Source organism: Microcaecilia unicolor, chromosome 3, assembly GCF_901765095.1.
Source record: "Microcaecilia unicolor chromosome 3, aMicUni1.1, whole genome shotgun sequence".
NCBI classification, from domain to species: domain Eukaryota; kingdom Metazoa; phylum Chordata; class Amphibia; order Gymnophiona; family Siphonopidae; genus Microcaecilia; species Microcaecilia unicolor.
The window spans coordinates 92,940,525-92,955,203 of record NC_044033.1 but is presented as its reverse complement, the minus strand read 5'-3'; the positions used below and the strand labels follow the sequence as shown (position 1 = coordinate 92,955,203).

The 14,679-nt window shown below is 44.2% G+C and overlaps 1 protein-coding gene across 4 annotated transcripts in view; it reads left to right on the top strand.

Moving 5' to 3' along the window:
• LOC115465597 (protocadherin Fat 4-like) overlaps window positions 1–14,679 on the top strand; it is a 204,670-nt gene that overhangs the window by 171,404 nt on the left and 18,587 nt on the right. For 2 of the 4 annotated variants that reach the window (XM_030196179.1, XM_030196177.1), the window contains 4 exons: window positions 6,011–6,094; window positions 11,421–11,519; window positions 13,356–13,439; window positions 14,485–14,583. In XM_030196179.1, coding sequence (XP_030052039.1) covers window positions 6,011–6,094; window positions 11,421–11,519; window positions 13,356–13,439; window positions 14,485–14,583 — 366 coding nt within the window. The remainder of the gene's footprint in view (window positions 1–6,010; window positions 6,095–11,420; window positions 11,520–13,355; window positions 13,440–14,484; window positions 14,584–14,679) is intronic. The other 2 variants (XM_030196178.1, XM_030196180.1) reach the window with 2 other exon arrangements.

Below are 14,679 nucleotides of genomic sequence, written 5' to 3'. Positions count from 1 at the left end.
ACGGAACTGGAACGCACCGGACGGGTGCGCACTGGAGTGGAGCCCACTGGACTGGAACACACTGGAGGGCCCCACAGGACTGGAACATACAGGAGTGAAACCCGCTGGACTGGAACACACTGGACCGGAACACACTGGACCTAGGCTTCACCTACGCTTGACCACCTTTCCCCGAGGGTTAAGCCCTAAGGTTCTGGCAGCCGGTAGGACTTACAGGAAAACCCGGAACTGGAACTTGCAAGCAGGAACAACAGGAATGAAGATCCAGGAGTGCCCCCTGGCACCTAGGCGCAGGCAAGGCCGACAGGCAGGGACTGTCCGGGTTCTGGCAGTCGGCAGGTTTAAACACAATGACTAGTAAACTGTACCTAGGCTAATAGAAACGCTATACCCAGGCAAACCAATCATACACAAGAAACATACACAGAGCACACTCAGGAGACTTGAAAGCTATACACCAGCTAACAACAAAGCTGTGCCCAAGCTAACAAGTCATGCACTGGAAACAAACACAGAGCACTAGCAAAGCTATACACCAGCTAACAACAAAGCTGTGCCCAAGCTAACAAGTCATGCACTGGAAACAAACACAGAGCACTAGCAAAGCTATACACAGGCTAACAAGCCACACGGTGCCTAAGCTGGCTAGTCTAAACAAACACAGAGCACTAGCAAAGCTATACACAGGCTAACAAGCCACACGGTGCCTAAGCTGGCTAGTCTAAACAAACACAGAGCACTAGCAAAGCTATACACAGGCTAACAAGCCACACGGTGCCTAAGCTATCTAGTCAAACATAGAAACTCACACAGAGCAAAACCTGAAACAGTGTACAGAGCACTCTATACACCAGGGCCCTAAATGAAATGCAAAGGCCAGGGCTGTAGTCTCTAAGTGATTAATAAAGCCCTTCCACACCACAGACACAGCTGCAGCAATCACCTTGCATCCAAACAGAGGCTTGACACACAGAGCAGTCAGCCCAGCGGGAGCCATCTTGGATACTGGCATAGAGGAGTCGGCGGCAGCCATCTTGGAAAAGGCATAGCCCACACAGGTGAGGTTCAGTAGGGCAATCAGCACACAGAGCCAGAGAGAAACTAAGACAGAGACAGAGACAAGCAGAAGCCAGCACAGCCACTGACTCCCAGAAACAGGGTAAGTCTGAGGGTGGTCACGGCCACAGACGTAACAGTACCCCCTCCTCAAGACCCCCCTCTCGGTCTCCCTGAGGAGTTCAGGTGTCCAGGGGTAACTATGGTGAAACCTTCTGATGGGTCTCAAAAGCCAGACATAGATCACTGGACTGGAAGTCACAAGGAAGTTCAAAACTGGCAGACAAAAGTAGCACCTGTGACCAGGAGGCTCCTTCGAATCACCACGGGGCAACCTCAGGAACATGGATGCATCAAGAGGAACAAAATTCAAAAGTAACCCTTCCCAGAGGGAACTCACAATGTCCTGGACCTCTTGGCAATTCCGTGTAATGGCAAGAGCAAGGCTGAAGCCACTACCCCAGCTGACATCAGAAGCTGGGCTGGGGCCCAAAGTGGCATACCAGTCTTGACAGGAACTAGAAGTCTGAACAGAAGCAGATCTGGAACTGAAACCTGGGTTGGCATCCAAAACTGAGCCGGGATTTGGACCCGGACTGGAATCAACCCCTTGATTGTAACTGGAACTGCAACTCGATCCAGACTCAGCATCTTGACTGGAACCCCAACTCGATCCAGACTCAGCATCTTGACTGGAACTGCAACTCGATCCAGACTCAGCATCTTGCCTGGAACTCCAACTCGATCCAGACTCAGCCTCTTGACTGGAACTGCAACTCGATCCAGACTCAGCCTCTTGACTGGAACTGCAACTCGATCCAGACTCAGCATCTTGCCTGGAACTCCAACTCGATCCAGACTCAGCATCTTGCCTGGAACACCAACTCGATCCAGACTCAGCATCTTGCCTGGAACTCCAACTCGATCCAGACTCAGCATCTTGACTGGAACTGCAACTCGATCCAGACTCAGCATCTTGACTGGAACTCCAACTCGATCCAGACTCAGCATCTTGACTGGAACTCCAACTCGATCCAGACTCAGCATCTTGACTGGAACTCCAACTCGATCCAGGCTCAGCATCTTGACTGGAACCCCAACTCGATCCAGACTCAGCATCTTGACTGGAACCGCAACTTGATCCAGACTCAGCATCTTGACTGGAACTGCAACTCGATCCAGACTCAGCATCTTGACTGGAACTCCAACTCGATCCAGACTCAGCATCTTGACTGGAACTGCAACTCGATCCAGACTCAGCCTCTTGACTGGAACTCCAACTCGATCCAGACTCAGCATCTTGCCTGGAACTCCAACTCGATCCAGACTCAGCATCTTGACTGGAACTGCAACTCGATCCAGACTCAGCATCTTGACTGGAACTCCAACTCGATCCAGGCTCAGCATCTTGACTGGAACCACAACTTGATCCAGACTCAGCATCTTGACTGGAACCCCAACTCGATCCAGACTCAGCATCTTGACTGGAACTGCAACTCGATCCAGACTCAGCCTCTTGACTGGAACTCCAACTCGATCCAGACTCAGCATCTTGCCTGGAACTCCAACTCGATCCAGACTCAGCATCTTGACTGGAACTCCCACTCGATCCAGACTCAGCATCTTGACTGGAACTCCCACTCGATCCAGACTCAGCATCTTGACTGGAACTGCAACTCGACCCAGACTCAGCCTCTTGACTGGAACTGCAACTCGATCCAGACTCAGCATCTTGACTGGAACTGCAACTCGATCCAGACTCAGCCTCTTGACTGGAACTCCAACTCGATCCAGACTCAGCATCTTGCCTGGAACTCCAACTCGATCCAGACTCAGCATCTTGCCTGGAACTCCAACTCGATCCAGACTCAGCATCTTGACTGGAACTCCAACTCGGTCCGGGACTACTAAGCCACCTTCTTTCAGCTTGGGCTTCAGGAGTATCCCGTAGGGTTGGCTCCGAGAGGAGTTGGAAGCGGTAAAAGAACAGCTTGGTAGAGGGATCCATAGCAGAAACTGGGTTTTCTTCAAACCCAAGCCAGGAGACACGCTTTCTCTCTGCGGCAGCTTCAGGGGTATCCTTCAAGGCTGGATCAGACAAAAGGGCAACCCGGTACTCCTGGAGCGTCATAAACGGATCCAGCTCAAAAATGGGGTTGGAACTGGGATCCACACTGGTACTAGGAGACTCCGTAGACAGCGCCACTTGAACTGGACGCAGAGACTTGGCTTGAAGCGCTGCTTGGACTGGAATCGGAGACTCGGTCAGAAGCATCCCTCGGACTGGACTCGGAGACTCGAATGGAAGCGCCACCTGAACTGGGATAGGCGGCTCGGTCAGAAGCGTCCCTCGGACTGGACTCTGAAGCTTGGCTGGACGCGCTGCTCGGACTGGATTCAGAGGCTTGTCTGGGCGCGCTGCTTGAATGGGACTGGACCCCTGCTGGGCCCAGAGCATGGAATTCCCAAGACGTCTCCTCTCAGCGACAGCTTCAGGAGTATCCCACAAAGCTGGATTCAAGACAAGGCTGCGGCGATACTCTGAGAGCGTGATAAAAGGGTCCATATCTGAAACTGGGTTTTCAGCGATTCCAAGCCACCGGACACGTTTTCTCTCAGCTGCCGCTTCAGGGGTCTTCTTCAAAACAGGATTAGACAAACGTTTCCCACGATACTGACGAAGAGTCATAGAAGGATCCAGCACAATGACGGAGCTGGACCCCAGCTGGGTCGGCTGGGTGGGGGTTCTTGCCGGGCTCATGGCCTTTGCATTCTGTCGCGTGCTCGCGGACCTTGGCATGCTGTCAGGCTTCTTCCCCGGGAGCACTGGGTTCGTGAGCCCATGGGCCACTACCGTGGAGCGGCAGTGGCAGGCAAGATCACCTCCAAGGTAGAGATGAGACAAAACTGGACCAGAACCCCGGACTGGAGTTCTACACCGGAATACACGGAACTGGAACGCACCGGACGGGTGCGCACTGGAGTGGAGCCCACTGGACTGGAACACACTGGAGGGCCCCACAGGACTGGAACATACAGGAGTGAAACCCGCTGGACTGGAACACACTGGACCGGAACACACTGGACCTAGGCTTCACCTACGCTTGACCACCTTTCCCCGAGGGTTAAGCCCTAAGGTTCTGGCAGCCGGTAGGACTTACAGGAAAACCCGGAACTGGAACTTGCAAGCAGGAACAACAGGAATGAAGATCCAGGAGTGCCCCCTGGCACCTAGGCGCAGGCAAGGCCGACAGGCAGGGACTGTCCGGGTTCTGGCAGTCGGCAGGTTTAAACACAATGACTAGTAAACTGTACCTAGGCTAATAGAAACGCTATACCCAGGCAAACCAATCATACACAAGAAACATACACAGAGCACACTCAGGAGACTTGAAAGCTATACACCAGCTAACAACAAAGCTGTGCCCAAGCTAACAAGTCATGCACTGGAAACAAACACAGAGCACTAGCAAAGCTATACACCAGCTAACAACAAAGATGTGCCCAAGCTAACAAGTCATGCACTGGAAACAAACACAGAGCACTAGCAAAGCTATACACAGGCTAACAAGCCACACGGTGCCTAAGCTGGCTAGTCTAAACAAACACAGAGCACTAGCAAAGCTATACACAGGCTAACAAGCCACACGGTGCCTAAGCTGGCTAGTCTAAACAAACACAGAGCACTAGCAAAGCTATACACAGGCTAACAAGCCACACGGTGCCTAAGCTATCTAGTCAAACATAGAAACTCACACAGAGCAAAACCTGAAACAGTGTACAGAGCACTCTATACACCAGGGCCCTAAATGAAATGCAAAGGCCAGGGCTGTAGTCTCTAAGTGATTAATAAAGCCCTTCCACACCACAGACACAGCTGCAGCAATCACCTTGCATCCAAACAGAGGCTTGACACACAGAGCAGTCAGCCCAGCGGGAGCCATCTTGGATACTGGCATAGAGGAGTCGGCGGCAGCCATCTTGGAAAAGGCATAGCCCACACAGGTGAGGTTCAGTAGGGCAATCAGCACACAGAGCCAGAGAGAAACTAAGACAGAGACAGAGACAAGCAGAAGCCAGCACAGCCACTGACTCCCAGAAACAGGGTAAGTCTGAGGGTGGTCACGGCCACAGACGTAACAATAGGCACCTACTATTCTTTATAGAATAGGCTTAAAATTGATGCCATAACCAACAGCTATAATGGGCATCCTGCTATAGAATTACCATCAACACCTACAAATATGCTGATTATTTTCAGCAGAGGTATGTATTCAGGGATATATGGCTGCATGATCTTACAGGAACAGATATTACGCCCAGAAAACGTTTTTCAAAGTTAAAAGAGGTATCAGCATGGTATTAATACCTACAAATCATGAGAAGTGTAATTGGCATTGATCCAATTTAGCATTACAGTCATCACTAGGATTAACATCGGAGATAAATGTAACTTCTGTTTCATGTTGGAAAACAAAGTGACCAGTATCCCTTTATCATGGTCATCATTTCCCAAAAATCCTCTATAGAAATCCTTCAAAAGGCCTATGTGCCTCCTTCCCCTCACCATCTGTGTTCCTGGAGTCACAGCCAAGGGATAGACAGCTCTGGAGACTGACAACTTGGAGAAATTCTTTAAAGGATAGCTGAACTCCTCTGGTGCTCCATCTGACTTCACCACTGAAAGGACCCATTCCACTTTTTCCAGTGAGGCTTCTAGCATACTTGCCTCCAAAACCTAGGACCCTTCTGGTTCAAGGCATGTCTTCCTCACTGCTCCAGCACATCATCGTCCTCTTCTCATGCTAGTAATGGTTGACTGGGCTACCAATGGCATGAAAACATCATTAGTTGAAAGATGAAGGAAGCTCTCACACAGTTTAGGACACTTATAACAGCCTGAACATAAGGATATCAAAGACACTGATATCTTATCTTCTTGTATTGTTTCCAGTGCTTGCACCACAGATCTCATGGCATCACAAGAGTCAATGAAAGATGTGGTTGGCCCAACCATGGAAGCCAGGGACACCAATGGGTAGGTCTTTAACTTGAGATTTCTATTTCTCCTTGTCACCTCTCACCTCTGAAACTGTAAATGAAAAAAGTACAACCATGCCTCTCTCAAACCTCTGCCAAATAGACATTCGTCATCTTAGATTGCCCCCCTCCACCCCAGCCGAGTGAATGTAATTCTAAAACGATACTTACATTTCTATGTAAGATATGTTTTTCTTTTTCATGACTCTTATCCAAGCTTTTTAAAGTATTTGATACCTTCTAATCAAAGATAACATCGCTAGGTATGGGAAGTACCCATACTAAACATATGCAAAAGGCACATTACCATTTTTGGAACTAATTACGTGGATTAGCAATAATACTAATAAAACTACACTCCTCTTGGAAACCTTTTTTTCCTCCCTGACACCCTGAAAGTCTGCTATGAATAGGACACCAAACACAAATAGTATTTATTATTAGGGACACTCGCACAAATACATACACTTGACAATCTCATAAACTGTCTTCTCCTTCAATAAGTAAGCTAATAAGCATTGAAAACATTTGTTTGAATCAAATGCTTGTTTTAGACAAGCATGTTCAACATTTTAATCCATTTCTAGTAGAGTTCTCCAAAATCTGTTAGACTAGCAAGATGCTGATAATGTAACAAGGATCATCATTTATCATAATATAGTTTTCAAGAAACCTATGGCATATTTCACGTGAATCAAAACTCTATTGCTAAGTCATCATTTTAAAACACTCGCTTTCATTTCCTTGAAACGCCGCATGTGGCCATAGGCAGAGCAATGCCACCAAATACCTGACATGATAGAGAATTTGATGGCATTTTGTTATATATAACTGCTCACCTAATACAGGTCAGTGGCATCCAGCACATGGGAGGTTATTGCTCTTGCTAACCTGTTCCTTCTCAGGTAATCAAGAGTACTATAAGAGTACCACTAAAAGAAATTTAAAAATAATTTCTTAGCAACATTATCGTTACTAGTACGGGGTGAGTGAAACTTGCTATGTATTTTTCAAAGATGTGAGGTACACAGAAAAGGCAGTTCTATAACTGGGTGCATGCATGTATGTGCTATAACTCATAAATACAAGGGTGGAACATGGGAGTTGCATGAGTGTGTTTCCAAGTTATGTTCCCAGCTTATAGAGTAGTATAAGATGCATGCGTTGAATGGTACTCTTAGGTGCTCCGATTTAAACCAATCATAGCCCTGGCGTAAATGGTCACACCTAAATTTAGGAAAACTAATGCGGTTTTATGCTAGTATTTTATAATCGAATCGGGATGCCCTAATGCTATTATAGTATAGATGCTCCCTATGCTGCATTGGGACGAATAAATGGAGCTGCCTTGTTATTTATTTATTATATTTATTTATTGCGTTTGTATCCCACATTTTCCCACCTCTTTGCAGGTTCAATGTGGCTTACAATACATCATGAATGGTGGAATTATGTAAGAAAATAGACATTTAGTATGACAGAAGGATCTTGGGTAACATTATAATGATAAAGCATGATAGTAGTATAAAAAGCAGATATTATAAGACAATTCTGGATGTATGTGGAGGAGTTCACATTTGTTGATCTTTGTGCTATACCTTGTTAAAGAGATGGGTCTTCAGTAGTTTGCGGAAGTTAGTTAGTTCATAAATTGTTTTTAAGTTGCGCGGCAGCGCGTTCCAGAATTTTGTGCTCAGGTATGAAAAGGTTGATGCATGCGTTAGTTTGTATTTTAGACCTTTACAGTTGGGGAAGTGAAGATTAAGGAATGTGCGGGATGATGTTTTTAGCATTCCTGGGTGGTAAGTCTATCAGGTCTGACATGTAGGCTGGGGCATCTCCGTGAATGATTTTGTGAACTAGGAAGTATATTTTGAATGTGATGCGTTCTTTAAGTGGGAGCCAGTGTAGCTTTTCTCGTCGCGGCTTAGCACTTTCATATTTTGTTTTACCGAATATGAGTCTAGCTGCAGTGTTTTGGGCTGTCTGAAGTTTCTTGATTATTTGCTCTTTGCAGCCAGCGTAGAGTGTGTTGCAGTAGTCTAGATGACTGAGTACCATTGATTGTACCAGGTTACGGAAGACTGTCCTTGGGAAGAAAGGTCTTACTCTTTTTAATTTCCACATTGAGTGGAACATCTTTTTGGTTGTGTTTTTCGCATGGTTCTCAAGTGTTAGGTGTCGATCAATGGTAACTCCAAGAATTTTTAGGGTGTCCGAGATTGGGAGATTCAGTTTTGGTGTGTTAATGGTGGTGAATTTGTTTTGTGTTATGTTGAGAGGTGAGTATTAGGCATTGGGGTTTTTCTGAATTGAGTTTCAGCTGAAATGCATCCGCCCATGTATGCATGATATGTAGACTTTGGTTGATGTCATTGGAAATTTCCGTTAGATCATGTTTAAATGGGATGTAGATCGTTGCGTCATCTGCTTATATGTATGGGTTGAGGTTTTGGTTTGATAGTAGTTTGGCCAAGGGTATCATCATTAAGTTGAATAGAGTCGGTGAGAGGGGGGATCCCTGTGGAACTCTGCATTCAGGTATCCATGTGGCTGATGTCGTCGAATTAGATGTCACTTGGTATGATCATGTGGTGAGGAACCCCTTGAACCAATTGAGAATGTCACCTCCAATTCCGAAGTACTCTAGGATATGTAGTAGTATTCCATGATCAACCATGTCGAAGGCACTAGACATGTCAAATTGTAGAAGTAGTATGTTCTTGCCAGTTGCAATCAGTTGCAATCATTTGTTTGAATTTAGTCATGAGAGTAACTAGTACTGTTTCAGTACTGTGGTTAGATCAAAATCCTGACTGGGAGTCGTGTAGTATTGAAAATTTGTAGTAGTTTGTGAGTTGTTTGGTCACCATCCCTTCCGTTAGTTTGGTTATTAAGAGAATGGATGCTACTGGCCTATAGTTGGTTAGTTCACTAGCAATTTTCTTAGCATCTTTGGGTATGGGGGTGAGTAGAATGTTTCCTTTCTCCTTCAGGAAGAGTCCATTTTGTAACATATAGTTCAAGTGATTCGTTAGGTCTGTCAAAAATTGTTGAGGGGCAGATGTCAAAAGGCTGTTTGGGCATATGTCTAATTTGCAATGAGATTTGGCAAATCTTTTGAGCGTTTGGGAGATGATATCCTCCGATAATGTCTTGAAGTTGGTCCAGGTTCTGTCTGCTCGGTATACACCAGGATCTGGATCTAAACAATCAAGGAGTTCAGCATAGTCGGTGGTACTGACAGGTATTTTAAGTCGCAGTTGTACGATTTTCTCTTTGAAGTATCTCGTGAGATTGTCTGCTCCTGGTGTATCTTTGCTATCGGTTTTGACTGGTGTAATATCTAGTAGTTTATTCATGAGTTTGAAGAGTTTATGTGTGTCCTTGTAGTCTGGTCCGATTTCAGTTTTGTAATATAATCTTTTAGTTTGTCTTATGGTAAATTTATATTTTCTTTGAAGTTGTTTCCAGGCGTTAAGTGTGAGGTCGCCTTTCTTTTTATTCCACGCTCGTTCTAACCTAACTTGTGTTTTGAGTTTTTTCAGTTCTTCGTTGAACCATGGTATTGAGTTTTTTCTGTGTGAGGTTCTGGTTTGAGTTGGGGCAATATTGTCTAATATTGATCTGCATCTATCGTCCCATTTTAGGAGGAATTGATTTGTATCTGCCTTTATTGTCCATCCGTTATGGTAGATCTGTTGCCAGAATATTACCGGGTCTATTTTTCCTCTCGTGGTGTAGGTTTTTCGTTCTTGTTTGTTAGGTGAGTCTTTCGTTCGCCATTGGAAGGAGATGTATGCTTTATAGTGGTCTGACCACGGTGCGGGTGTCCATTTTGTATCTGTTAGTATAAGGTTTGAATCAGGATCGAATTTGTATGTGATTATGTCTAGTGTGTGTCCTTTATTGTGAGTTGGTTGCGTGTTCGGTTCGTGAAGATCCCACAGTTGTAGGAACTCTTTGCATTCTTGGGTGCTTGTAGAGGTGAGATCTTCAAGGTGCACGTTGATATCTCCTATTATGATAAGATTTGAGGTAGAGAAACAAGTGTTCAAAATAAAGTCCATAAAGTGTGTTTGGGAATCTTGCCAGTTGCCTGGCGGTCTGTAGAGTAGGACTGCGTTAAGGTGTTCCTGCAAATTTGGGTGATTGATTCTTACCGAGGCAATTTCAAGTTGAGGCAGAATGGATTCAGCTGTGGTTGTGATGGTGAACTCGGATTTGTATATTATGGCTATTCCTCCACCTCTTTTTCCGTTTTTTGTCCAGTGGGTAATTTTGTATCCTGGTGGGCATAAATCTAAGATTATGGGGTCTTTAAGGTCGTGGATCCAGGTTTCAGTGATGAATAGGAGGTCAAGGTTGTCTGTGGTGATCCAGTCTATTATAATCTCTGTTTTATTTACTACTGATCTGGCATTTACGTACCCCATTTGGATTGAATGGTAAGGTTCGGTTTGAGACATGGATGTGTTAATTTTTATTAATTGCCTGTTTTCTTGATATCTGGTTTTGTTGTGTCCTTTTTTCCCTTTCTGTTGGTTATTTCCGCATGCATTTGTTTTTCCTTTTAGATGGATGTTGTTCTTTTGGTCTAGTGAGCTGTGATTGGGTTGTCTGTAGGGTTTGTGTGCTGTGGGTAGATTGTTGTTTATGTTGGGAGTAGTCCATGCGTGGTAGATTAGGGGGAGAAAGTAAATTATCATGAGCAGTGTGTTGGTGTTCATGTTGACTATGGTTTTTGGTGTTTGGTTGTGCCTGGAGTGTTAGTGAATGAGATTTTGTATGAAGATCAATCAGTATCAACACTAGGCAGTGTCAAAATCAAGCAATGTGAACATTAAGCAGTAAGTAATGCAGTTTCAAGCAGTGGCGGAGTGGCCTAGTGGTTAGGGTGGTGGAGTTTGGTCCTGGGGAACTGAGGAACTGAGTTCAATTCCCACTTCAGGCACAGGCAGCTCCTTCTGACTCTGGGCAAGTCACTTAACCCTCCATTGTCCCAGGTACAAATAAGTACCTGTATTCAATATGTAAGCCATATTGAGCCTGCCATGAGTGGGAAAGCGCGGGGTACAAATGTAATAAAAATAAATAAATAAACAGTCTTAACATCAAGCGGTATCAACATTAAGCAGTATCAACATCAAGCAATGTAATCATTAAGCGGTATCAGCATTGAGCAGTGTCTATGATGTAATGAAGAAATCATTGTTATTATAATCAGAAAATGGCCTCCACAGAGTACAGGCTGCCCTTGAATGGATTATTACAACTATAGTTATAGAGAAAAATACCACCTCATTCTTCCTCATTTTTAACAGAAAAACAAGCCTAGGGCAACAAAACATGTCAAAGTCTAAACATCAATATCCAGACAAATATGACGCTGAAGGTTCCTTGAGTAGAAAGAATAAAGATGAGTGAGTATAATTCTTTCTCTCTTATTATTATAGTTTCAAGTTACATGACTTAAATCATGCAAAAGAAACACTTTCCGATGTTTAAATTAAAGAAAGTTTGCCAGTCTGCAAGGGTACATAAAAAACATAGTAGATGACGGCAGAAAAAGACCTGCACGGTCCATTCCAGTCTGCCCAACAAGATAACTCATATTTGCTGCTTTTTGTGTATACCTACTTTGATTTGTACCTGTGCTCTTCAGGGCTCAGACCGTATAAGTCTGCCCAGCACTATCCCACCTCCCAACCACCATCCCCGCCTCCCAACCCCGGCTCCGGCACAGACCGTACAAGTCTGTCCAGCACTATCCCCGCCTCCCAACCACCAGTCCCGCTGGCCCACCACCGGCCCTGGCACAGACCGTACAAGTCTGTCCAGCACTATCCCCGCCTCCCAACCACCAGCCCCGCCTACCAATCCTGACTAAGCTCCTGAGGATCCATTCCTTTGGCACAGGATTCCTTTATGCTATCCCACGCATGTTTGAATTCCGTTACCGTTTCATTTCCACCACCTCCCGCGGGAGGGCATTCCAAGCATCCACTACTCTCTCCGTGAAAAATACTTCCTGACATTTTTCTTGAGTCTGCCCCCCTTCAATCTCATTACATACTTGACAAAAGTGAAATCCCAGGCTTCAGTAGGAGTGGGGAGGGGGAAGGGCTCAAGAGGCATAGAAAGAGCATGAGATTAATAAGAAAACCCATATAAAGAAAAATCATTATCTGCTGCAATCACTCATAATCATAAATCGAGCAAAAGTAGAAATCCTAATGCCGGTCAGGGTTTCTTCAGAGGGCCCAAGGAGATCCTTATTGCTCACAAATGAAATCAATTAATTGGGGTCAACAAAAACGAATTTGTTCTTCTGATAGCCTAAATATATTTACATGCACAGATGTTAACACCAGCTGTAAAACTGTTATTAGTGATCGCTCCTTAGTATAACATATCTTTGACCATTAACACTTGTATTCTATAAAGAAAATAGGCACCTACTATATAGAATAGGTTTAAAGTGATGCCATAACCAACAGCTATAATGTGCATCCTGCTATAGAATTACCATCAACGCCTACAAATATGCTGATTATTTTCAGCAGAGGTATGTATTCAGGGATATATGGCTGCACGATCTTACAGGAACAGATATTACGCCCAGAAAACATTTTTCAAAGTTTAAAGAGGTATATTTTATCAGCATGTTATAATACCTACAAATCATGAGAAGTGTAATTGGCATGATCCAATCTAGCATTACAGTCATCATTAGCATTAACATCGGAGATAAATGTAACTTCTGTTTCATGTTGTGAAACAAAGTGACCAGTATCCCTTTATCATGGTCATCATTTCCCAAAATCCTCTATAGAAATCTTCAAAAGGCCTATGTGCCTCCTACCCCTCACCATCTGTGTTCCTGGAGTCACAGCCAAGGGATAGACAGCTCTGGAGACTGACAACTTGAAGAAATTCTTTAAAGAATAGCTCACCTCCTCTAGTGCTCCATCTGACTTCCACCACTGAAAGGACCCATTCCACTTTTTCCAGTGAGGCTTCTAGCATACTTGCCTCCAAACCTAGGACCCTTCTGGTTCAAGCATGTCTTCCTCACTGCTCCAGCACATCTTCGTCCTCTTCTCATGCTAGTAATGGTTGACTGGGCTACCAATGGCACGGAAACATCACTAGTTGAAAGATGATGGAAGCTCTCACACAGTTTAGGACGCTTATAACAGCCTGAACATAAGGATATCAAAGACACTGACCATCTTATCTTCTTGTATTGTTTCCAGTGCTTGCACCACAGATCTCATGGCATCACAAGAGTCAATGAAAGGTGTGGTTGGCCCAACCACGGAAGCCAAGGACACCAATGGGTAGGTCTTTAACTTGAGATTTCTATTTTTCCTTGTCACCTCTCACCTCTGAAACAGTAAATGAAAAAGTACAACCATGCCTCTCTCAAACCTCTGCCAAATAGGCATTCGTCATCTTAGAATTGCCCCCCTCCACCCCTCCGAGTGAATTTAATTCTAAAACGATACTTACATTCTATGTAAGATATGTTTTTCTTTTTTCATGACTCTTATCCAAGCTTTTTAAAGTATTTGATACCTTCTAATCAAAGATAATATCGCTAGGTATGGGAAGTACCCATACTAAACATATGCAAAAGGCACATTACCATTTTTGGAGCTAATTACATGGAGGAGTGGCCTAGTGGTTAGGGTGGTGGACTTTGGTCCTGGGGAACTGAGTTCAATTCCCGGCACAGGCAGCTCCTTGTGACTCTGGGCAAGTCACTTAACCCTCCATTGCCCCATGTAAGCCGCATTGAGCCTGCCATGAGTGGAAAAGCGCGGGGTACAAATGTAACAAAAAAAAAACTACACTCCTCTTGGAAACCTTATTTTCCTCCCTGACACCCTGAAAGTCTGCTATGAATAGGACACCAAACACAAATAGTATTTATTATTAGGGGGACACACATAAATACATACACTTGACAATCTCATAAACTGTCTTCTCCTTCAATAAGTAAGCTAATAAGCGTTGAAAACATTTGTTTGAATCAAATGCTTGTTTTAGACAAGCATGTTCAACATTTCTAGTAGAGTTCTCCAAAATCTGTTAGACTAGCAAGATGCTGATAATGTAACAAGGATCATCATTTATCATAATATAGTTCTGAAGAAACTTATGGCATATTTCACGTGAATCGAAACTCTATTGCTAAGTCATCATTTTAAAACACTCGCTTTCATTTCCCTGAAACGCCGCATGTGGCCATAGTCAGAGCAATGCCACCAAATACCTGACATGATAAAGAATCTGATGGCATTTTGTCATATATAACTGCTCACCTAATACAACTATAGTTATAGAGAAAAATACCACCTCATTTTTCCTCATTTTTAACAGAAAAACAAGCCTAGGGCAACAAAACATGTCAAAGTCTAAACATCAATATCCAGACAAATATGACGCTGAAGGTTCCTTGAGTAGAAAGAATAAAGATGAGTGAGTATAATTCTTTCTCTCTTTTTATTATAGTTTCAAGTTACACATGACTTAAATCATGCAAAAGAAACGTTTTCCGATGTTTAAATTAAAGAA